The sequence below is a fragment of the Euleptes europaea genome, chromosome 12, assembly GCF_029931775.1.
Source record: "Euleptes europaea isolate rEulEur1 chromosome 12, rEulEur1.hap1, whole genome shotgun sequence".
In the NCBI taxonomy this organism is placed as follows: Eukaryota; Metazoa; Chordata; class Lepidosauria; order Squamata; family Sphaerodactylidae; genus Euleptes; species Euleptes europaea.
Window position 1 is genome coordinate 27319794 of NC_079323.1, and position 24607 is coordinate 27344400.

At 42.5% G+C, this 24607-nt stretch overlaps 1 protein-coding gene and 1 non-coding gene across 2 annotated transcripts; one reads left to right on the forward strand and one right to left on the reverse strand.

Annotated features, from left to right (window-relative positions):
- Positions 1-719: 719 nt before the first annotated feature.
- On the reverse strand, positions 720-17621 carry SMAD9 (SMAD family member 9). Its single transcript, XM_056858135.1, has 6 exons — positions 17204-17621; positions 14002-14256; positions 13210-13320; positions 10198-10419; positions 8568-8824; positions 720-1118 (listed from the first exon to the last, which is right to left on the reverse strand). Exons 1-6 carry the CDS (start codon positions 17613-17615, stop codon positions 975-977), a joined length of 1401 nt encoding a protein of 466 aa, XP_056714113.1. The 5' UTR covers positions 17616-17621; the 3' UTR covers positions 720-974.
- On the forward strand, positions 5791-5862 carry TRNAP-GGG (transfer RNA proline (anticodon GGG)). The gene has a single exon. It is a non-coding gene; the product is annotated as a tRNA-Pro (tRNA).
- Positions 17622-24607: the final 6986 nt, after the last annotated feature.

Below are 24607 nucleotides of genomic sequence, written 5' to 3' on the forward strand. Positions count from 1 at the left end.
CTTCAATGCCATAGAGTCCAATTGCCAAAGTGGCCATTTTCTCCTGATGAACTGATCTCTATCGGCTGGAGATCAGTTGTAATAGCAGGAGATCTCCAGCTACTACCTGGAAGTTGGCAACCCTAACTGTGGGTGCCATTTTCAGTGGCAGCTGTGTGTTTAATCCAGTATATAACTCCAACCTCAGATTTCATTTTTAGGCAAGTTTATAAACCTCCATTATTGCAAAAACAGACTTGAAATGATGTGGCTAAAATCTTGTGAAATCTTGCGCGTGTGACTCAGCAAAATTTCACTGCTAGGCACAGCTCTGCCTCTCCACGTGACTGGAAGATGGAAAATGAATGGCACAAAATAAGGAAATTCTCTAGACAAATTCATGGAGTATGGGCCTATTAATGCTATTTGCCCTAACAGTTAAATGGAACCTGTATGACTGGAGGCTCCATGCCTCGATTACCAGGTATTAATGACAAAAAAAAAAAAAAAAAAAGATGTGGCCAAAACCATATGGACTTCCACATCTGATTGGCAATGGTTGGAAACACATTGTGGAGAAGATGAAACTTGGTCTGGATTTAGCATTACAATTTTACATGGCATTTTTCTAGACGTGCAAAATCTATATAAGTTATGGAGTTTTGCTTCTACTGGTGCAGTTTCGATTTTTTAAAAAAGCAATATACATAAACACTGGCCTTATTCAAACCAAAAAAACATGCCTGTTGACCCCAGATTTCTGTAGCTTTTCCCCACAGACAGCAACACAATGGATCAGATTGGCACCATATTAATAATCACAAAATGGACCATAAAACATTCACCAACATCACCCTTCCAATAATAGACTATGTATGTACACATTCATATATCTACAGCTACATACAGAAATTCGGGTTTGCTGCAATGGGAGAATTCTACTGGCCACTGCCTGCAATAGTGTTCATCCCATAGGTAAGCTACGGAGATGACTTTTATGAAACAGAGGAGATCGGGTTGTGTGGGGAACCCATTTGCGTCAGGACTTTATCTAGCCATTGCAACGGTCCATGGAGGTGGATCTCAATCCAGCACGGAGTACTTGTCACATCCTGCCGATGGTATTCTGCTCCCCAGCCCTACAAAGAAATGATCAAAAAAGGTGATTGCTATTTTGTCCTTTAACTCATCAAGAAAGGTCTAGTTCTACCACATTCAGTGCAAAAAACTCTTGCTGCATTTAAAAAAAAAGAGAAAGAGAAAAATAGTCATTTTTTGGCTTAGCCAGAGCAAAGTATTCAAATCAAATTTGTTCATACCGGGAAGTTGTCTAGAGGTAAACCCGAAATAAGAAAACAACAATCAAGCCCTACTGTGGGTATTACCTACTTACCAACTAAATAATTTAAAAACCAAGAAATAAATGATTCATTACATGAATGAGATTTAAGATGTTTAAATGTTTTTTCCTCTCTCTTTTAAGTTCAGTTTATGCTGAGGTTTGGAGGATGAAATATGTTTTACTAAGTTTTAAGATTTTTAAACATTCAGGATGAATGACAGAAATTATAGTAATAGCCTTTTTTAAGTTTAGATCATGCCGAGGCTCAGAGGATGAAATATGTTTTATCTTTTTCCCCTTTCCCTCTTTTTCCTTTCCTGTATCCCTTTATAGAAAACAACAACAACTATAAAAACAATCAAGCCCTACAAGCACTGGCTCTGTATCTGCGAGAACTTAACCCTACATACATTGTTATCTAGGTAGGGCATGATAGAGATCAGGGCTGTGAAGGATTTTCAGTACTGCCCGAGCACTGATTCACACGCATGCTTGCAAATCATACACATCTCTTCAATGACTCACAGCTTACCATGTTCATCGACTTCATTGAAAAGCACTGAGTTTTGAGCTTTGGTAAGTAATACAAAAATAAACCTTTTCAACAGAGTTTGATTGATGAACTCACCCCAAGATTATTCACAGAAGTTGTGCTGGTTTTACAGGAGAGAGTACTATGTGTTCACCTTGAAGGAGCAGTGAAGACTCTAACTCAGGCAGCTCTTCTCCCATTCAGAGAGACTTTGCACAGAGCAAGAACAAATTCCACCAATACTGAGCTTTTCTGACATATGGACTACCGAAGTGCGAGGGGCAAGCAAAGGCAACCATGTGACCAAGCCACCCCAGGACACAGAACCGAGTGCAAAAGTGCTCTTACTCCAAGTAACTGTTGTCGGACAAGTGGAACAGCACTTCTGTTGATAGAGGGGAGTTACCTTTCCACTACAAACCCTCACTTCACCTCCATGATACTTGTGAGGGTCCCCTGACCTTGAGAAGAATTTTAAGAAGCTCTTTTGGCTGAAGTAAGAGCAAGGAGGCTGGAAAACCCTGTTCTGTGAGCTTTACTCCTCTTGCAGTACTTTGGATCCAACCCACTGTCACCCAATAATTCTGTTTATTGCATAACTTTCTCCTTACTACTCCAATTTATACAGAGAAATCCACTTCAGAATGAGAACTGTATTGCTGGATCTGCTCCAAAAAATGCAAATCCAATTTTGAGGTTTAAAAAAACAGAAGAAGAGTTGGTTTTTATATGCCAACTTTTCTCTCCCACTTAAGAGAGAATCAAACCGGCTTACAATCCCTTCCCTTCCCCTCCCCACAACAGACACCCCGTGAGGTAGGTGGGGTTGAAAGAGTGTGACTCACCCAAGGTCACCCAGCTGGCTTCATGTGTAGGAGTGGGGAAACAAATCCAGTTCACCAGATTAGCCTCCTCTGCCGCTCATGTGGAGGAGTGGGGAATCAAACCCGGTTCTCCAGATCAGACTCCTCCACTCCAAACCACTGCTCTTAACCACTACACCACTACAAAAGAACACAACGACAAAAAACCTTTGTGCCATACCAAGGCCTCTTATTTGGCTTAGCCGGATAAGTGACTGCCCCTCCCCCCTGCCACCCTCACAGCTGACGGCAGCATCTATTTCAAGAGGCCTATACACCACAGCAAATCCAGAAAATGTCTGTCTTTATATTATACATCTGTGTTCATGTATGTTCATGACACCCAAAGACACACTTCATGCATCTGACAAAAGCAGGCTGAAGTCCAAGAAAGTCTGGGCTGTTACTGATAGAAACCTGTTATTGATAGAAAATTTCTTTTTTTGTTTTTAATCTATACACTGAAGACTTGAACATTTGTAACAATTGAGTGTAGGACAATAACAGCTGAAGTGTGGAAATACAGCTGCCAGATCCTGTAGACAGAGACCAACTCTTGAATTCTGTGTATGCATATGCATACATAGAGACACACACATATTGCATATCTGACATTTCAGGCAAGAAACAGCATCAGACCTGTAGTGCTTGTCTCGTTAAACGATTCTCCATCCCCCCCTGGTGGTAGTCAGAAACCAGTTTCAGGCTAATTTTTGTTAGTATTTGTTCTGTGTAAGCTACATGGCACTGGAGTGCTTTGCGTGCCTTTTTAAGACAGTAATTTAAGACAGTGGTTTGCATCCTTGGAGCTCCTAACAGTGCAGCTGTCTAGGATGGCTGATGAAATCCTTTATTATACTTTTTCAGGCGAGTCCCAAAGGTTCAACAAATGGACATGATGCAGCGAAAAATGTTGAGGTCTGTTTTCAACATTGGGCCCGCGGGATGGCCCAACAACACAAAAGCCTTGGTATATTGGCTGTGTGGGGACCACAGGCCAGGAAACCAGCAGGGGTACAGGGAAGCAGGGACCTGGGGGTGCCATCAAGCGACAGTGTGGCATCATGTGATGTCACGCCTCTCTTGGAATGGCCAGAGACACTGTGGTAAAACCAGTCTTCAGCTATTCCTAGAAAGGCGAGACCGCACTCCAAGGTTTCTCAGAAAGTGACATCATGCTATTGGTCCAATAGCCATTTTTTGGTGTATTTTTCTCCCAGCACTGCTCTGAGTGATGGCAGGAAACAAGACCCAGGGCGGGGGATCCCCCCAATGGGGAGAGTCTGCACCAATTCCTACAGTGGACCAACATTGCTTCTGGGTTTTTCCCAGAAGTTTTGTCATACCATTGCCCAATGGCAATTTTTTAACATTATTTTTCTTCCACTGACTGCAGGAGTGCTGGAGGGAAATGGGAGCTGGGGATCCACCCCCACCCCCAGTTGGAAACCAATAAGACTGGAGGACTATGACCTCACTATGGAAAGGTCTTACAGATTCCTAGGTCAGATCTGGAATACAGCAGCCAAGCCTAGGGCCACTTACTGAACTTTGCCACTGAAGAAGACCATCTGAGGTGAGCTAGAGAAACTGGTCGATCGGGAGCCCCGATAAAATCAAGATTTTCCTCTTCAATTACTTCCCCAAAGAAACCGTGCACCTGTGTGCCAGGGCTCTAGCCCAAGAAAAAGTTGTAGAAGCCTATATAATATACCCAACAATTTTCTCTCTAGGCATAACAGGATTACCAGATACCAAACTCCAGTTGAAGCAGAAGCTTTCTTGACTGACCTGACTGCTACTCATTCAGCTTTCATGCTTTCTTGAGTCCTACTGCAGATTGATACTTTATTCAGCAGCCTAAAGTTCTGAACATTTTTCAGAACTTTGTTGGTACTTTTCCTGAATGCTGTTTTTGCAAATTTTATTGGCTATGAACATCTACAGAAATGAGATGCCTGTACTAGAATGAGAGCAGCTAGGTCCCACCTGGCAACCAGCAGAGGATGGGGGTGGGGGGGACTTACTAGTTGCAGAGGGAGGCCAACGCAACAATGTCACTTCCAAAAGTGACATCATCACGTTGGTGACATCGAGGGAGACACTCTGGTACTGGGGCAGAAACTCTATGGTAGCAGCAGTTTTTACCATCGAGTTTTGCCCAAATACCAGAGCATCTCTATCGATGTCACTGATGTGATGACATCATTTTCAGAAGTGATGTCATCATGCCTGCAACATCGAAGGCTAAGCCTCATTTTAAGCCCTGTAAGATCCCCACCGGCCAGCTGGATGGTGCAGGTGGGGGGTCCAAAGTGGGGGATCCCCCGCCCCTGATGGGGGTATGGCAACCCTAAGAGCAGCTCACTAAGGGGTGAGTGGGACAGGCCTACTCTTCCGGGAACTCCAGTAAGGCTAGGGGAGTTGCAGTTCCAACACATATTATGCATGAAGTCACCTGGCCCATTTGTGGGACACTCTTAAAGCATATCTAAGGGGATTTACCATTGCTTATGTCTCTTGCAAAAAAAGTCAGTGTGTTGAAGAGCTGAATAAACAATAAATTAAATTACGGGATGCCACAATCTACTTTTATTCTGTTTCTACTCCTGAGAACTACAATAATATGATGAAACTTAGACATGAAATTAAGAAACTGATTTTATTGCAAGCTGAATTTAAGTTGGCCTGTATTAAACAGAATTATTGGGTGTCAACAGAAAAAGCTGGCAAATTACTGGCTTTTAGACTAATGCAAATATGAGCTTGCAACTATATTGCAGCAGTTAAAGATAAACAAGGACAGGTTCGTGTCACTCCAAAATCAGTTAATGACCAATTCAGAAAGTTTTATTTAGTTCTTTAAACTACAGACCGGGTCCCTGCTGCAGAGGCTCGTTCAAAGTTTCTGAGCAACCTGCCCACTTTGAAAAAGCAACATCAGGAATTTCTGGTAGCTTCTCTAATAGATTCTGAGATTGAAACAACAATAAAAAAAGGAAAGTAGTAAAGTTCCAAGGCCATATGGGGATCCTGTGGAATGGTATAAGGCCCTTGTCAACTGGTACCCCTCTTGAGCTGTGGCTCAGTGGTAGAGCATCTGCTTGGGATGCAGAAGGTCCCAGGTTCAATCCCTGGCATTTCCAGTTGAAGGAACCAGGCGAGTAGGTGAAAGACTTCTGCCTGAGACCCTGGAGAGCTGCTGCCAGTCTGAGAAGACAGTACAGACTTAGATGGACTAAGGGTCTGATTCAGTATAAGGCAGCTTCCTGTGTTCAGATTGCAAAAGATAAACAAGATTCTGGTGCTCTGCCAAAGTCGGCATATGAAGCATCCATTACCGTGCAGGGGAAGACCTGCTTCTCTGCCCGAACTACAGGCCTATATCCCTCATAAATGTTGATGAAAAAGTCCTTGCAACAGTGCTTGCAATACGCCTTAAACATAAATTACCTACGTTGCTCCACCCAAATCAGGTAGGTTTTGTCTTAAGGAGACAAAGTGCTAATAATCTAAGACATCTGACTGATATTATTGCCACTAGAGAATACAGGCATTATTTTTGTGGGCCCTGTCGCAGGATGCAAATGAGGCCTTTGACAGGTTGAATTGGGAGTTTCTGTATTCTGTGAGGCAATTCTCTGTCATCCTGACAGAATCTATTAAAGATCCTTTATAAAGAACCCTGTCCTAGTTACTAATGGTTTCCATTCAGATAGTTTTCCTGTGGCACATGCCAGGGTTGCCCTCTTTTCACCTCTAGTATTTGATCTGGCTCTAGAGCCCATGGCATGTTCCATCTGGCAACCAGTGGGAATTAAAGGTGTCAAAGTGTGGGACACTGAATTCAAGCTAATCTTGTACGCAGATGATGCACCTGGTTCTGCTGACTAATCCTAAGCAAATCATTATCAAAACTGATGAACCTTATCACTGAATTTGGGGAGAAATTAGGATACTGCATTAATTGTGATAAATCTCATGCCCTGTCTTTCGGAGGACACACTTCATCTGACATTTGCAGCCTGGGGCCATTTAATGTTGATGCTGGATCTGTCAAATACCTTGGCCTTATTGTTCCAAGAGTTCCTTAGTTCAAAGTGAATATGAAGTAGATTCTGGAACAGCTTTCCCAAGATTTAGAGGTGGGCCTTTTTAACTGTGAGTATCTGGGGTAGAATTAACATGCTTAAACTGAATGCTATTCCACATATCATTTATGTCCTGAGAGGGCTTCTGGTACATACACTCCAAAGGTTTGACAAAAACTAATTCCATTTCAAACATTTATTTGTGGTCCCTCAGGAGGGCAGGCCTATGATTCCATGTAAAAGCTTTAACTACCTACCAGTGAACTAATGAATAAAGTGAGGTCAAGTCGCAGTCGACTTCTGGTGACCCCAGCAAGGGGGTTTCAAGGTAAATGAGAAGCAGAGGTGGTTTGCCATTGCCTTCCTCTGCAGAGTGTCCCATGGTGGTCTCCTTTCTAAGTACTGACCATGCTTAACTTAGCTTCTGAGATCTGGCAAGATTGGCCTGCACCATGATGCCTTCCCTCCTGTTACCAGTAGAAGGGGGCTTTAATCTCCCTAATCTGCATAACACTTAGCCTTCCTGGTAGAAGCTATTTTTACTATAGAATTTTGCTCAAATACCAGAGCGTTTCCCCCAATGTCGCTGGTCACATCACTTCCAGAAGTGACATAATCATGTCAGCAGCACTGAAACCGAGGCCTGATTTTAAGGCTAGTAAGACCCCCACCGGCTAGCTGGATAGCACCGGGGGAGGGGTCCAAAGCAGGGGATTGGCAACCTTAGTAAGTGGATAGCCTGGGGTTTAGATCATCCTCTCATCTGTTCTTCTGCAATTGAGGCTACTACTGTGGCTACAAATTGAGGGTAGCACTCTATTGGCCTTTCTCTACTCCAATCCTCAGAAATTCTTCCTAGAATTTTATAGTTATATACAACGTTTTAAGAAACCAAGCAAAACACAATCTAGATTTCTCCAGTCCCAATGGAACTTGGAAGTAAATACCTCAACCCACTCTTCCCAATGACAAAATGCACTTAAATCCATTAAAACAGCTACCCTGTATTTGTGTCTAAGGCTTATTCACAAAAAAGAAATATTTGATGATTACACCGATATCCTGCTAGATTTAGCCACCTTGGTCTTGCTGAGAATGATGTCTGTTGGTGCTGCCAGATATCTACAACCAATTTGGTCTGCATGATAAGCAGTGTCAGCCCTGGCTAGTACTTGGATGGAAGACCACCAAGGAAGTCTATGGTCACTATGCAGAGGCAGGCAAAGACAAACCACCTCGGAACATCTCTTGCCTTGAAGACCCTACGGGGTTGCCATAAATTGGCTGTGACTAGAAGGCAAGGAAAATGCAAACGAGAAAGGGGGGAACTTGCTCTCAACTACCCAAAACTACAAACAAAACACAAATGTGAACAAGTATACAAATAGATTATGAACAGCTGAATGTAAGAAAATAACCAACTGGTTGCAGACTGTAAATCACCTCAAAACGAGAAGTGCAATATGCAGATTACAGTCTCACTATAGTTTCAGCATTTTAATGTCTATTTGTTGTATCATTAACAAACATTTCGGTTGAAACAGCTGATGTTTAATTGCGGTGAGATTCTGATCTGCATATCATGCTTCTTGCTTTGAGATGATTTACTGTTTGCGACCAGTTGGGGTTTTCCCCCCTTATATTCAGCTGGTTGTTTGTTTAAAGAACTGTCTGCAAGCGACTAAGTACGTTCACGATGAAAGAGATTAACAATGCCATTTTGTAGTCCAGTTTCACATGGGGAGAAAAGAAATCCTTACTTTAACGAAGCTCATCCGGATGGTGCACATCTTGGTTAGCTCATACACCACCTCAAATCCGTGATTAACAGACTGGGCGAGCAGCTGGGCAAAGAGCTGGTTGTTGAAAATCTTCAGGCTGCAGCCACTGGGGATCTTGCAGACAGTAGCCGGGTGGAAGCCATGCTGATAGTTACAGTTGCGGCTCTGCACAAAAATGCTGCTGTCACTCACACACTCGGCATATACCTCTCCTCCAACGTAATAGAGGTGAACACCTTCAAAAAACAAAACAAGACCATAAGAAAGGCCATGCTGAAACAGAGAAAGGTCCATCAAGTCCAGCAGTCTATTCACACAGTTGCCAATCAGGTGCCTCTAGGAAGCCCACAAACAAGACGACTGCAGAAGCATTGTCCTGCCTATGTTCCACAGCACCCAACAGGCATGCTCCTCTGACCCTGGATGGAATAGGCATGCATCATGACTAACAGCCATTTTCACTAGTAGCCACTTAAAGCCTTCCAAGTTGGCAGCCATCACCACATCCTGGGGCAGGGAGTTCCACAATTTAACAAGTTATTTGCAGTTTTAAAAAACACCCTGTAGCTCTAAACCATTTTATGTACAGTGCTTCATGCATTGTAACGTGCTTTACAGAACACAAAAAACGTCAACATCATAAAAGGGATGCCATCTACAAACCAGATCCTTAAAATTGGTACAGGGATCTGACTGCAGAGTCAGTTATTAGCTATGCTGTGGACATTCCACATCTCGGGTTTTGAACAGCCTGGTTACTTGAGTAAAGGACAGGCCCCTTGCGTTCTGGATAGCAAATTAATTGCCCCTAGCTGGTTTGCTTCTTATTCTTTATTTATTTACCATTTATTTATTTACTTCATTTATCCCCCGTCTTTCTCCCCTCTGGGGACCAAATCCCGCTTACAGTGTTCTCCTCTCCTCCATTTTATCCTCACAACAACCCTACGAGGTAGGTTAGGCTGAGATTGTATGACCTCTCATGGATACCCAGCAAGCTTCCATTACAGAGTAGGGATTTGAACCTGGGTCTCCCAGATCCTACTGCTTACTTAACACTTAAGTGCTTACGTGCTCACGTAGAATCCATTCCCAACTAGGAAACCCAGGCACTGTCAGAATAGGTTCATCTGAACTGGTTTTGCTGCCCCAGCTACTTTCACTGCTTATCCTTCCCTTCTGATCTCTGCTCCCGATATCACTCCCTCCATTTCTGTTAAGCCCTTCCCACTTTGAAGACTGCTGCAATATCATTGCACAGAAGGGAAAGGCTTAATGGCCAACACAGAGTGGCATTTTCATTGACATTCTGGGAAGCCACAGAAAACTAAGTATCCTGAGCAGCTCGCTAAGTTATCTATTTTATGCCCAATGGATCGTTGTGAAATCCCCTAGGATTCTCATGCAGCATGCAAAGTATACAGTTCTCATGGTGAAGTAAATATGTCAAACATGCCATAAGCCATATGGATAAATGGGGCTGAGCTGGATAGACCTCAGCATCAAATACTACTTCCAAGCACTGTTTCTTCTTTTTACCAATAACAATCATAATAACAATAACGTTAAAGCTGTAAGCATTTCACAATGAAGAAACATTTCCACTTACCCTTTCCAATGTGTCTCCTAGTGTTTTCTATAGTAGAGTTCCTGTTTACATTAGACAGCAGTCCAAGGCAGAACCTGTTCTTATTGTTTGAAGGATCTGTAAACCCATCTATAAGTATACTTCGAGAAGAGGCCTGGAAAGTCTCCCCTACTCGATTATTGAGTTCATAATAGGCTACTGAACACCAGTGCTGAGGCTCTTCATAACAAACTGGTCGGAAGTCTAGAAGAACAACACAGAAGTTGAAGAGCAATCCTATGGTCATGCAGAAGAAAGCAAAGCTCTTGCCTATTCAACAAAACACATATGACAACGTGGGCGTTACCGGAAGATGGCTCCATTATAAATTCTAACTTTCCAACTCAAACCATTCCAAACTTGTCTTGTTATATTCTGATGACTTACGGCCACCTGGTAGCTGCTTGAAAATTTACCATGTGGCACCTGTAACCTGGGAAGGAAATCAGTGATCTGTAGCAGCTAACTGAAGTATCCTCACCTCTCCACTTCTCCAAATTTCTGACAGCTGCCTAGAGGTGGTTTATCACGTGATCATGCTTCCTCATATGGTTCCAGCCACTGGGATGCACCTCACCAAACACCAGCGGAAGTCACATTTTCTCCAAGTTCTGCTTCCTGCAGCAGTATCCAACCAAATTCTAGCATAATGTGCTTTGATTTCGCCTTGTTCCCCCTATTCCAGCAATCCCTTTTGATACCCAGATTGATGATGCATAGATTTACAGGACGCAGGTAGAAGAAAGTCACACAAGCAGGGAGGATGCAGTGAGGAGGTAGAATTGTGCAAAATCAGCTCCCTCTTTGGGAGGCGAGCACAAGTGTGTGTATGTGGGGAGGTGATGAAATTGTGTTTGATTCTCCCTTTTCACTGCCTCATCTCAGTCCACATGCCTTTTGTCTGTACAGTTCCTACAACTCTAGACATCATATTTTTGGGGTTCAAAAGGGTCTGTTGAGAGAAGTAAAATACCATGTGCATTATGCTGGCAGTTAGTTAGATATAACCCATTATATTGTACCCCCCCCAAAAAAAAGAACTCTCACATTTACACATTTCCTTTTCAGACATGAGGAACGTGTGGTTAAAAATTCTCCCCCCATCTGCAGGTTATATTGTACAGACATCCTCACAACATCACAGTAACTATTCCTAGAGTATCCATTTGACAAACACTGTGTGCTCAATTGAGGGAAGATAATCTGCAGAGATCAAGAACCTTGCCTTCTTTGAGTGAAAACAGTTTTTACCGATGTACTACATTTCCCAGACTGTGTATTAGAGTAGGCACAGAGAAAGACAGCTAAGTAATTATTTATATCCCAGCTTTCCCAATGCTTAAGAAATTTCACAATACCAGGAGTTGCTTAAATATATATATATTTTTAGCTAAGGAGAAACAAAAGAGAACTGAGTGGGAAACGCTGAGTGAGGAGACCAAGGAAAAAAATTATTAATTCTTGTCAAAATTCACTCTCACAGTATCTTGCAATTAACAGTGGGTAGCCATGTTAGTCTGTCTGCAGTCTTTAAGGTGCTACTGGACTCTTGCTCTTTTCTAGTATCTTGAAATGAAGCTGACAGGAAGAAGAAAGCAACTGGGCCTTCACGCCACATGTAACACACTGGGAATTCACTGCCATAGGATGTTGTGTTGACCAGTAGGATATACGCCTTTCAAAAAGAATGATTAAATATGGTGGACCGGTATATTTGTTTACTTCATTTATGTGTGTGTAAAGTGCCTTCATTTATACCCCACCATTTTTCCCAACAGGCCCCCCAAAGTGGTTTATATTGTTGAAAGAAATAAGTCATGTAGTCTACAGTACTACTTTGGATCCATACAAATAGTTCTATTAAAGAGAATGAGGTGGGGTTTCCAGGGGGGGGGGAAGTGAATTGAAAGTATTCTGATGCCCTAATGTGCTAGGATTATCTGATTTTATTTCGTGTGTGTGTGTAAGGGAGAGAGATCTTTACCAGATTTGATTCTTAGAACAGGCAAACCGGAAACATCTCTACAACCTTGAAACGGCTCAGTTTGACTGGAATTTTCATGAAGTTAATGATTAATTTTACAAGACACTGCATTTATGGAAATGAAAAATTGTGTGCAGTATTTGTTCACAGAAAACTATAGCAGTGGGAAATTTTCTGCTCCACATCACTGCTCAGAGATTATTTATTAGCTATGGCTGGCAACAGTATAACCTTTATTATCAGAGGAACTTTGGTCTGAGCCAGAGGTGGTGATTTTTAAAAAATGTTTCTTAACAGAGGAAAAGTGTGCCAGATGTGCAGGTGAAGAATACAAAGGACAGGTTCTTCACCTCTATAGTCCTATCAAGAATGTCCTCAAATCTCTCTTAAGTATTTTTTTGAAGAAGAAGAGTTGGAGTCTCAAACTGGCTTACAATCACCTTCCCTTCCCCTCTCCCAAACAGACAACTTGTGAGGGGTTGAGAGAGTTCGGAGAGAACTGTGAGCAGCCCAAGGTCACCCAGCAGGCTTCATGTGTAGGAGTGGGGAAACCAACTGGTTCACCAGATTAGAGTCTGCCCCACACGTGGAGGAGAGGTGAATTGAAACCAGTTCTCCAGATTAGAGTCCACTGCTCTTAACCACACCATGCTGGCTTAGTTGCCTTGGGCTTTCAATACCAGTCTAATAACTGGCACGTTCTATCTGTCCCTGTGCACCAAAAAACAGCTAACACCAAAGCCTTAGAATCACTCCACAACTGTGCAATCCTAACAATATTTTAGGCAAAGCAACAGATCTACACAAAGATTTATCTGGAGTAAAGGATTTGAGGATTTTAGTAAAACACAACATTTGTTGTTGTTGTTAAGGATCACCCCTATTAACTATTTCAGGTATTTCAATCAGTGGACCATCAATCAGGCATTACCCACGTCTTTCCCCTAGAAAGTAAAACAAGTATACAAGTAATACAAGTATACTCTCGTGTTCTTCATCTGCAGATTTACCTCCATTGGGCAAAGACAGCACTAACTGACTGTCTGCAGGTGGGTGTATAGGACGTCCACTGTGGTTTCCTGGTGTTTCTCTTACATGATAAGGTGGAGGAGGTGTTTCAACTGGGAAGAAAAGCAAAAAGACACTGGATTTGACATTTCATTATCAGACTTGTACATGTGTTCACTGGAGAAGGGCTAAAAACAAAGCACTGGTTCTTCTACTTTTCCTTATCATCTCAGTTATGGCTGATTCAGTGAAAACACTGGGTGAAATCACCATCTATCTATGGAGCTCATACCTCTGAGGTTCTTGTATGTTTTTCTAACTAAGAACATGGAACAAATATATATATATTAAGTTAATAGTAGCAAAATTGTTTTTCCAAATATCAATTACTCTGCTTCCTCGATTGTCAAACAGAGGTAATACAGAAAGTTTTAGAGCTGACGGACACATTTACAAATCTTTGGAACTGTAAGGCATTCACCAAGGCCAAACTAGGAATGACAGGATGGTGTCCACACTGCCTTTTAAAGTAGTTTAAAAATACCATGAGGGCAGTCATGTTTCTTATTTTGACTTTATGGATTTGATTTGTACCCCGCCCTTTCACCAGGCTGCCTACCTCCCCATAATCTCCCGTAAACCTCCCCTAAATCTCTGACATCCCTGTTCACCTCCAGGGATCATAGTAATACAATTGGCATATACTTGACACACTGAGGTAATTTTCTTTATTGAAAATTCTGCAAATTTCTGGGTACTGGAAAAGGTGTCCAGGACTTAAGGCTGTCTTGTACCTGTGACTTGATAAGGACTTCCTGGTGCAGAAGAGCTTCCTGGAGAATCAGGGTAGCTTGCGCTGCTAGGCGACTGAGAGAACATATTGGGTGATGCTGGAAAAGGAGTGCAGGGAGGCTGCTGGAAAGAATCAGGATAGGTTGCATTGTGAGGCATCAGAGGCTCATTGTGAAGGGACGTGTTCCTGAATTTCGCAAGGAGGCTGAGGTGTGGGTTAAACTCACTGTGTCTTGGAACCAGCACCGGAGGCAACACTAGGACAAGAAAAAGAAGGACTAGTTACAAGCCAGCCTGTTAATAAGCTCTGGCGCTTACCCACATCATCCTTCTTATGCTGTTCCTGGAATGTTGACATCAACATGTTAACTCAAAGTAAAGAAACTGTAAATGCCATGTCAGGAATTCCTTAAGAACAGACCTATGAACTCATGGATTCTCTACTCCCCCTCCCAGTCAGTATCTTCTCTTTACCAGCTGTCACTTCTCCATTCTCTCCCCACACCTATTCTCATGTTTCCAGACCTGCTCACCCTTTCTCTCAGGTCTCTCTCTCAGACAGATACAGGCATGAAATCCATTTTTGAGAAAGCAGTTCGGCCTCTTGTTCATCAAAGAAGGCCAGGAGGCTTTCTCATGAGTGACCACCAGAAGCCACAGCCAAAGGACCTCTTACCCCGAGACGATTCTCAGGTATAGTGGCATCACTACTGCAGCAGCTCCCTCAGTGAAGCCAGGAGGCTGGCGAAACCATGGCCACAAGCCCAAATTACTATGATTTTAAATGTTGCATCTCTTACAACTAAAATGAAAAATGCAAAACAGACATCTTCCTTTCCCAGCTATCATAATGTTATACATTTGACCTACAGGATGCCTTTAAAATCACAGAATATTAGAGTGTTTCTTCAATCTTTCCAAACAATAGTTATCAGTTAAATGTCTGTGCAAATGTTAATTATAAAATGCAGTATTTCCTAGACAGGATTTCAACAGAAGATTTCAACAAAAAGAGACTTGACACAGGCTTTGGGAGACGCCAATCAGGATCTGAAAGTTAACAGGAAAACACATTTAGAAATCCCCTTTGGAAAGCAGCAACAAAATGAAGAGAATGGGAAAAGGAATTTTCATTTGCAACTGATGCTTTCCCCCCATGAAAATAACCAATGGTAAGAGTGCTATTGAGAGCCAGCGTTGTGTAGTGGTTAAGAGTAGCAGACTATAATCTGGAGAACTGGGATTGATTACCCACTCCTCCATATGAAGCCTGCTGGGTGACCTTGGGCCAGTAACAGTTTTCTCATAATATTCTCAGCTCATGCAGAGGCAGGCAATGGCAAACCATCCCTAAAGTCTCTTGCCTTGAAAACCCTACGGGGTCGTCATGGGTTGGCTGTGACTTGACAGCACACGCACGAGTGCTATAAAGCAGTAAAGATTGGGGGGGGGGATAATAGAATTTTGGAAACTTTGCATTAGCTCCATCAAAGTAATGGATTTTCTTCCACATGAACTGTCTCTCAAAACTACATTTCTTGAATCTGATTCACAAGTTTTTGAAAAAATGTGTCAAGCAACTGCCAGCGTACAGCGATGGGGCCTGTTCACATAAGCAACGCAGGTTTGTAGTTACAGAAAAGAATACTAGATGGTTTGTGAATGTTGGCTCCCAACCAGTGACAAACTGGGTGTGCATACATGCATATATGCAAGATCCACTCTTTTAGTGTGCAACAGCACATGCTAAAGAAGACAGTGAAGTGCCAAATGTGAAGCACTATCTAGCCACCACTCAGCTCATGAAGCATTTTCAGGTATCGACCACAACTCAGATGTTTGAACCTAATTTGCCATAACAAAAACACCATCATAATCACACATCAAACAGGTACAAGCCTTGGGGCAGTCAAGCAGAAATTCAGCGGGAAGCAAAAAACCAGTCAAAACTTCAGCACCTTGGACAAGGACAAATAACAGAAAGGCTATGAGAGAGGCATAGGCAGATACCAACTTCTTTTGTAAAACAAATGAAGAACTGCTGTTTATTGGTTCACCTACATTCAAAGCATTCAATAGCGCAGAGACTTTCAAGAAATATTTATTGTACAACCGACTTGCTAAGCCCTGACATAGGGTGGCAGTAAATGGTATAATTCAGTTTTTTAAAAAGACAGATCACAATTTAAATGGTAAGAAGTGCATCTGAGCTGAACTTGCAGTAGAAGTGATCATGTCTTTACAGAACTCAAAGCTGAATTCCCATGTGCAAGGTAACAACCCATTTGCAGAAGCTCTGCCAATTGCACAGTAGAGTTTAAGTGCAAGTGGTGTCCACGGTAAAGTAATCAGGAAACCAGTTTATCTCTACAGACTCTGCCCAGACACGGTCAACTCCCATTCTCACCATGCAAACCATGGTTTGGATTGGGATATTACTCAAAATTACCACTGATGCAAAGATTTCCATCTGCAGTGTACGACTTTCTTTTCTTCTGCCTCCCATTGCAGCCCTGAATGAAGAAGAGTTGGTTTTCATACCCCACTTTTCTCTACCTTAAGGAGTCTCAAAGTGGCTTACAATCACAATCTCTTCCTCGCCCCCCAACAGGCACCTTGTGAGGCAGGTGGGGCTGAGAGAGTTCTGAGAGAACTGTGACTGGCCCAAGATCACCCAGGAGGCTTCATGTGGAGGAGTGGGGAATCAAATCCAGTTCCCCAGATTACAGTCCATTGCTCTTAACAACTACCCTGCACTCGCTCTCTGCTGGTGTAATGCCAATACTGGAAGATGGAGCCACTGCTGAAGGATGGAGTACCCACCCTGGAAAGCATAAGTTGAAGGTCAGCAGTGGGGGGAAATCAGCAAAAAGCACACACACCCATCAGTGGAAATTAGGCAAGATCCAATCCAATGGCCCCTATCTAAAATGTGAACACAAAGCATGTGCTCTTATATTTAGGAGTAACTGAGCTTGAAATTGCCAGAAGGTAGCAACACAGAATTCCCCCCCCCCATTACTGTGTTGTAGTGCCCTTCCTGTCTGACTGTTGGAATAAGGCTTTTCAGCTAGAATGAACCATGTTTTTATCCTGCATTAGTAAAACCTGTTTCCTGATAACAGAGTAGGAGTTGCGGTCTGTTACATGACACTCAGTGCTGTGATAACCTTAAATGAAATGCTCTGTAGATGATTTACTCACCTGGGGTTTCCACCCGCCGATAATGGTAAGGATTAATGCACACTTCTTTTTGCTTGGAGCCAAAAGGGAACTCGCAGCATTCCAATGGTTTTAATTCGTGGTGAGACTGCAAATCGGGCCAGCGCCACACTCGGCAGTAAATGACATGTGGCAGACCTTTACGATGAGACACCTGCAATCTCCCATCCAAAGAGCGAGGGATTGTGACGCACTTGCTGGGCTGTCCAGGACAGCTCAGCGCCCTCTCCAGCTCCTCCATGGCACCTTTCTTTTTCTTCAGCTTCTTTACCAAGGAGTCAACAGCTTTTTCTGCCCACTTCTCCTCTTCATCTCCTTGCTTCCAGCCAAGCAGTCTCTTCACTGCAGGGCTGGTGAAGGAGAACAAAGAACTAATAGGGGTGCTGGAGTGCATATGAATTGGTGATATGTACAGTTGCAAATCGAGGCCCAGGTATTTCTCTTTCTCTCTCCTCCCACAACAAGGCTTGGATAAAAATGTGGGATGGGCAGCTGTCTTCCAAGTCAGGATCCTCCACACATTATCTTAGGAGTTGTTCAAAATATTTCATCTCAAATGTTTTCATCTCAAATGTCTTCAAATGTTGAACAAGTCTGCAATTGAAAAAAATAGTGTTTGGTCAGGACATTGAAATCTCATTCTATACTTTTTCTGGATTTTTTGGTCTTAAAAAAACCTTTGCACTTTGTCTTTCAAGGACATTTCTTATGAATGTCACAACCAGATTTTTTAAGCACTGGCAAAATTCAACAGGAACTCAACTGCAGTCAATGAAAAATAATATGCTGTCATTTGGTTGTGGATATGCCGTTACTTACAAAAGCTAAAGCAGAAAAAAATTGGGAAGGATCTCCAAACCTCTAACCCTATGTTTCCCTCACAAATATCATCATTCACAGACACTCTCCGTTTCACATTATCTTTAAATCCAGTTACTAGAAGTGGAATACATTATGCAACTTTCATGTAAGAACAAGCAGTATTTGTACTATTTATTCACTGTTTCAGATCCGAGTACTCACAGGCAGACACCGAGGAACACCAAGAGGTGTTTACTGCCTCAGATCAGAGGTTTTTGTGATCAAGAAGCATTCTTGCGGGATTTTTTTTTTCAAATCATGAAGTACCAATGTTAATCTTTAGCTTTTCCGACTCATAACAGGTTTCTTAATTTATTTCCTTTCTTTCTTGTTTAGCAGTGGCAATGGTCATATTTAGTCTCTTTTGCTTTTGACTAGGCGTTCAACATTTCAGTTTAAAACCAGTGATTTTCTGAAATAAAAATTTCAACCAGCTAGACTCTGTGCTATTTGTCCATGTTCTTAGAGCTGGGATTATTTTTATCTGAACTAGTTTTAGTTGGTGGGTTTCTGAGGAAAGTCAGATGGAGACATCAGTTCTTTTTGTGCCAGTTTACAAAAGCCAAGAAAAGACTACTTTTTATAGAAAATTAACACCAGGTAATGAATAAAGCTTGCTGGGGGTAAAGGGAAGATGACTGGGGAAGGCACTGGCAAACCACCCCGTAAACAAAGTCTGCCTAGAAAATGTTGGGATGTGACATCACCCCATGGGTCAAGAATGACTCGGTGCTTGAACAGGGGACCTTTACTTTTAATGAATAAAGAGCATTCATAGTCTTGAAGTTCCATAGGAATTTGTCAGCACTTTATTCCACGGATAGTTACTGAGACACACTGGGGACTTACTCAGGAAATAAGCATGAAGCTGAGTGATGGGAATTGCGATGGGAGTATGCATATGTTTGTTTATTGAAATATTTATATTCTGCCTTCTTCTAGGGAGTTAAGCTTTTAACAAATCGCTGGTCAGACAAAATTAAAACCACAAAAACATAAATCAACAATATCAACACAAATATAAACACAGATTAAGAAAATTATTTTCAGCTGTACTGATGTCCTTGCTGAGAAAGGATAGTTTTACACCCCTTCCTAGAGAGGCAATTAGGCTCTTCCAAATAACAGGTCCAATAACTGGAAAGGCTCCATATTGAATGGATGTGAAACAAACTATGATATGGTACCATGAGCAGGAGCTGGCAGGGACGCAATTAGTCCATGGGTTCATATATTTAGATGAGGTTCCTAATGCTGACAAGGCAGAGGTTTTCTGGGTTAGCAGAAAGGTAGACCTGGGACTTGGGATCTCTCCTATCTTGGATTTGGTTGTAAAAAGGTAAAGGTACTCCCCTTGAAAAGCAAGGTTCATATCTTGGGAGCGCTACTCGTCACAGCAGTCACCTTAGAAAAACCCAGGTGGTTCAGGGTGTTTTTCCCCAGCTTCACCCAGTGCATCAACTGCATCCATTCCTGGGTTAGTCAGATCTAGCCACAGTGATCCATGCCTTAATTACATCCAGACTAGACTACCGCAATGCACTCTACTTGGGGCTACCCTTGAAGACTGTTCGGAGGATACAGCTAGTGCAGAATGCTGTAGCTAGACTGCTGGTCAGGGCCAGCTACTGGGAGCATGTGACTCCCCGATATTACACCAATCAGTGGCTACTGATCTACTCCCGAGCCCAATTCAAGGTGTTGGTTTTGACCTTTAAAGCCCTTCTTGGGACCGGGATATCTAAAGGACCATCTTCTCCTGTATATTCCTGCCTGGGAATTAATATCACAGGGAGAGGCCCTCCTGACTGTCCCATCAATCAAAGAAGCTCGTTTGGTGAGTACCCAAGAGAGGACCTGTTTAGTGGCAAACCCACAATTATGGGACAACCTCCCCAAAGTAGTATGCCTGGCCCCCTCACTTTTGATCTTTAGGAAGCAGCTGAAGAGGGTTTTATTTAGATCATGATGGGTAGCCGTGTTAGTCTGTCACTAGCAGTACAAAATAGTGGGAGTCCAGTAACGTCTTAATGACTAACAAAATTTCTGGCAGGGTATGAGGTTTTATTTAGGATTGAGTTTGGTTAAGTTCATTAGCAGTCCAGCATTGTGATTTTAAAATTGTGTTTTAAACTTTTTTTAATGTGTGCTTTATCTATGGTGCCAGCCACCTTGAACTTCATAAGGAAGAAAGGCAGCTAATAAATGTTATAAATAAATAAACAAATAAATATGGACACACACATACCCGGAAGCAGTACTTATAAGCAGACATTGAGGAACACTACTGTGTATTCACTGATACTTAGGTTTTAATAAGGGAAATGTGTATTGCAATACTATGGAGAGGAAGCTCATAGCCTGCTAAGTACTTTTTTGAAAAACTTAAGAAAATACAGAAAGGCCATACTTCTAAGAGGCTTTCTTTCTACAAGCCTGCTCCTGATATAACATTATTCATTTTATTGAATTAATGGTTTGGAAATTGTGCTTATTTGTATGAACCACCTTGAGTGTTTCATGAAACAGAAAAGGCCATGTGTGCCTTACTATAGAAACACCCTTCAGTTCCTAGAATCTCTGAAAACTAAGTATTTTAACATTATCATCTCTGTAGAAGGAAACACCTGGGTTCTGGTATTTGTGGGTGATGAGAAAATCAGGTGTTGTTTTTTTTAATTCCATTTGAGAATCACTTCACAAGCAATAATATACTTAAACACTCTATCCCAAGTCTTTCAAGGTCCATTGACTAAATGATTCTAAGCTGGTGTGAAATTCACCTTCAGTCTTACCACCTGACCTAAAATTAAAACACACGCTTTTTATGCTGACAACCTATTCAGACAGATTTTGTGACCCACAGGTGAGATCTAACAGAGTTCAGGAACCAATGTATTAAATTCTTGTTATATGCTCAGGAACTAGAACATGGACTAACACAGAACTATGGACTAGTATCAGAGGTTAGTTGTGTTGGTCTGCAGTAGAACAGCTAGGCCCAGCAGCACCTTATAGAGACCAACAAGTTTTTCTGGGTATACGCTTTCAAGAGTCAAAGCTCCCTTTGTCAGAGCTATGAGATTATTCCAATCTCTTTAAGTGAACTGAAAGGAGGCGGTGGAGGGAAGTCTGGTACTGCCATCGAAGCAGGAAGTCTTGAGATCAAACAACATAAAAGAGAGAGCAACCCCAAAGCTGTGGGGTTACGCTACTTATCTGAAGGCAGCTGCACAATGGTTAACAGACGTAAGCAAGGTTTCCATCCCGATAAGTTAATGTGACTTCACAGTCATGCAATCGTCAGATCTTAAAACTAACATTTCTGTTGGGGAGTGCTGTCCTCAGACTCTTTCAAATCCATGTTCAACAAGGTTTTAAATAAATACATTTATCGTTGTTGTTTTCCAGTCAGATCAAACAGGCCACTAGTGACATCAGCATGACTTTAACACTGCCACTGTTAGTGGAAGAGAAACTTAGGACAGAGGGATTTATGCAAAATAAAATAAAAGCAGGCCTGCGAGCTGTACAATAGGAACCAATTCTTAATCATCTGTTCTTTTTCACGGATTCCTTTAAAAATCCCAGAAATGTCCAAAACACAAACAATGTCAAACTCTTGGAAATGTCAGTACTGACATAAGACCGCATTTTCTTGCCTTGGCAGATGATCCTGAGACCCAAAAAGGCTGGTGCAAGAGCCGGTGTGGTGGTCTGTAAGCCAGAATCCAAGCTATGAAGCTACTAGAAGCAAGCCGCTATCTCTCAGCCTGATCTTACCTCACAAAAGTTGCATTCAGATGTCATGTTAACCTGATTGATGTTAAGAAGACATTGCTGACAAGCCAGGCTTTGTTGCTGGGCTCCTGCACACACCTCATCCCTTCCTTCTTTCCCTCCCTTCTTTCATACAAGTAGTGTAGGAGGCTTTAAAACAATCTCTGATTACCTGTGACGTAAAAATGCATGCGTCTGAGTCAACCAGAGTTAGTTTCCCCCCTGGAGAAGGCAGGATTCTAAACCATGGTTTAATCTAAGCTTAGAGTTGTGGTTTGTGGGGTGCAAACTAACTCCAGTTAACCAAGGATCAAACTAGATGTCACAACAAAGCCGGGCCCAACTATTTTACAGCTGAATTCAGCCAATTAAAAATGTTGTGAGAGCCTGATCCAGTTTGGCTGTCTGCATAGCGGGACCAGGTGATCTTGTCCCCCACACACACACCTTTTCAAGCACCAAACCTGCCCATTTCAGCTCTTGAAAGGGAGCTGGAATGGGGGGGGGCGGGTAGGACAACGACAAGATCACCTGGTCCCACCACACTGTAGGTTCAATCAGGATTGGGCCCTTGCAATATTTCTAAAGGGCCAAATTCAGCTCTAAAATGGTGGTGTGCTGTAGTGTCTAGTTTGGCCCTAAGCCACCATTATATGCCAGTGACTGGAGTTTGTTTAAAAACTGGATTCCTTCGTTGTGCTCCCTGCAGGTAGAAGGACTGAGGGGCACTCATTAACTCAGCAACAAGCCTGGTTTGTACACAATGTCAACTTAATATCAGTTACTTTAACATGGTGTCTGAATGCAGATAACGCTGTTGTGAGGATAAAATTGAATAGTCCCATGTAAACTGCCCACAGCTCTTTGGAGAAAAGGTGGAATTCAATTGCAATATGTAATAAATAAGAGTGTTCTGAGAGCTGACACAACCACAATCAATGGCAGATTATAAAAAGAGAGTTGCTAAATTGCATCACACAAGGTCTTATGAGGCAGGCTTGTCTTAGGGTCCCTGTGGATTTGCTGTTCTGTTTTGAAAGCATCACTGAGAACAAGAGGACTGGACATCCGCCGGCACTATCCTCCCCCACTCTCAACAAAGTGGCTTTTATCATCCAGGATACAGTGTTCCACAATGACTCAGCCAGAATGAGCAAAGTACACCGTGCACATAATTGCACTGGTGGGAAATAAAATGACAGCCATTGGAAATGAAAGAGATATTGGATAGTTTAAGCAGAACTTGTTACTGACGTACTTCCAGAGGCTATTTTCTCATATGGATGATGTTAAGGCCCTGGAAGGACAAAAAAGAGTTTCGTCTTTGCTGCCTTCTTTGAACTTCGTGGAGCAACATGACACTCTAGACAGCAGGGACAGAGGCTGCTTGAGAGCTGGGCGTTGCATAACAAGTCTTGAGTTCCACAGGACAACCCAAGTCATATCCATTAAGGAAAAGGTGAATTGCTAAAAATGATTCTGAACCTTCGCTGGATGAATAAATCTACCCACACTATGGTTTACACATCTGAAAACAGCATGACATAGTAACAAAATTATCTAGGACAAACCCCTGAAATCGACAGACAGTGAAAATGTCAGGCAGGCAAAAACAGGAGAGAAATGGCATTTCTGGTTGCACTGGAGAGCTAGTGTGGTGTAGTGGTTAAGAGTGGTGGACTCTTACCTGGAGAACCGGGTTTGATTCCCCGCTCCTCCACATGAGCACTAATCTAGTGAGCTGGATTTGTTTCCCCACTCCTCCACATGAAGCCAGCGGAGTGACCTTGGGCCAGTCATACTCTTTCAGCCCCACCTACCTCCCAGGGTGTCTGTTGTGGAGAGGGGAAGGGAAGGTGATTGTAAGCCTGTTTGATTCTGCCTTAAGTGGTAGAGAAAGTCAGCATATAAAAACCAACTCTTCTTTTTCTTCTTCTTTTACCCAGTCGTCTTTCACATCACCTGCTACCTGATTCTCTTAACCAGGGATGCCAGGGTTTGAACCTGAGTCCTTCTGCATGCTGAGGCGATGCTCTACCACTGAGCCATGCCCCCTGCCCAGCCTAACCAGTGGCCCAGAGTGAGGGATGGATGGAAGGCAAGCAAGAGGAGGCTGACAGCATTAGCACAGCTGAGGGGGCAGGCAAAACAGTAGCTACCATGCCGTAAGACTCCAGGGCTTGGCTATGAGGGGGGGAGGGATGATCTGGCTGCTTCCTCCCCCTCTTTGACCTACTCTAATCACCTGCTCATCCATTGCTCATGCCAACACTATTGAGTCCATTGAGTGGCATTCCTTGGTGGTCTCCCATCCAAATACCAACCAGGGCTGACCCTGCTTAGCTTCTGAGATCTGACAAGATCAAGCTAGCCTGGGCCATCCAGGTCAGGGTTGAATAAATATTACATAAATAAATAAAGAGTAAGATTCAAGATTTCCAGAGTATAAGCTTTCAAGAGTCAACGCTCCCTTTATCAAATATATCTTTGACTTTTGAAAGCTTTTACCCTGGAAATATTGGTGCTACAGGACTCGAATCTTGCTCTTCTTCTGCAGACTGCCATGGCTACCCATCTGAAACTATAAATAAATAAACAAACAAATAAAGCAAACTAAAATGGATAACTGCTCAGTGAGTACTTGGACATTCACAAAGACTATACAAATTTTGAAGATACCATTGACAAAATGGGATCCTCAATAGAGAAGAATTGCACAACAGTTTTAAATTACATGCCTTATTA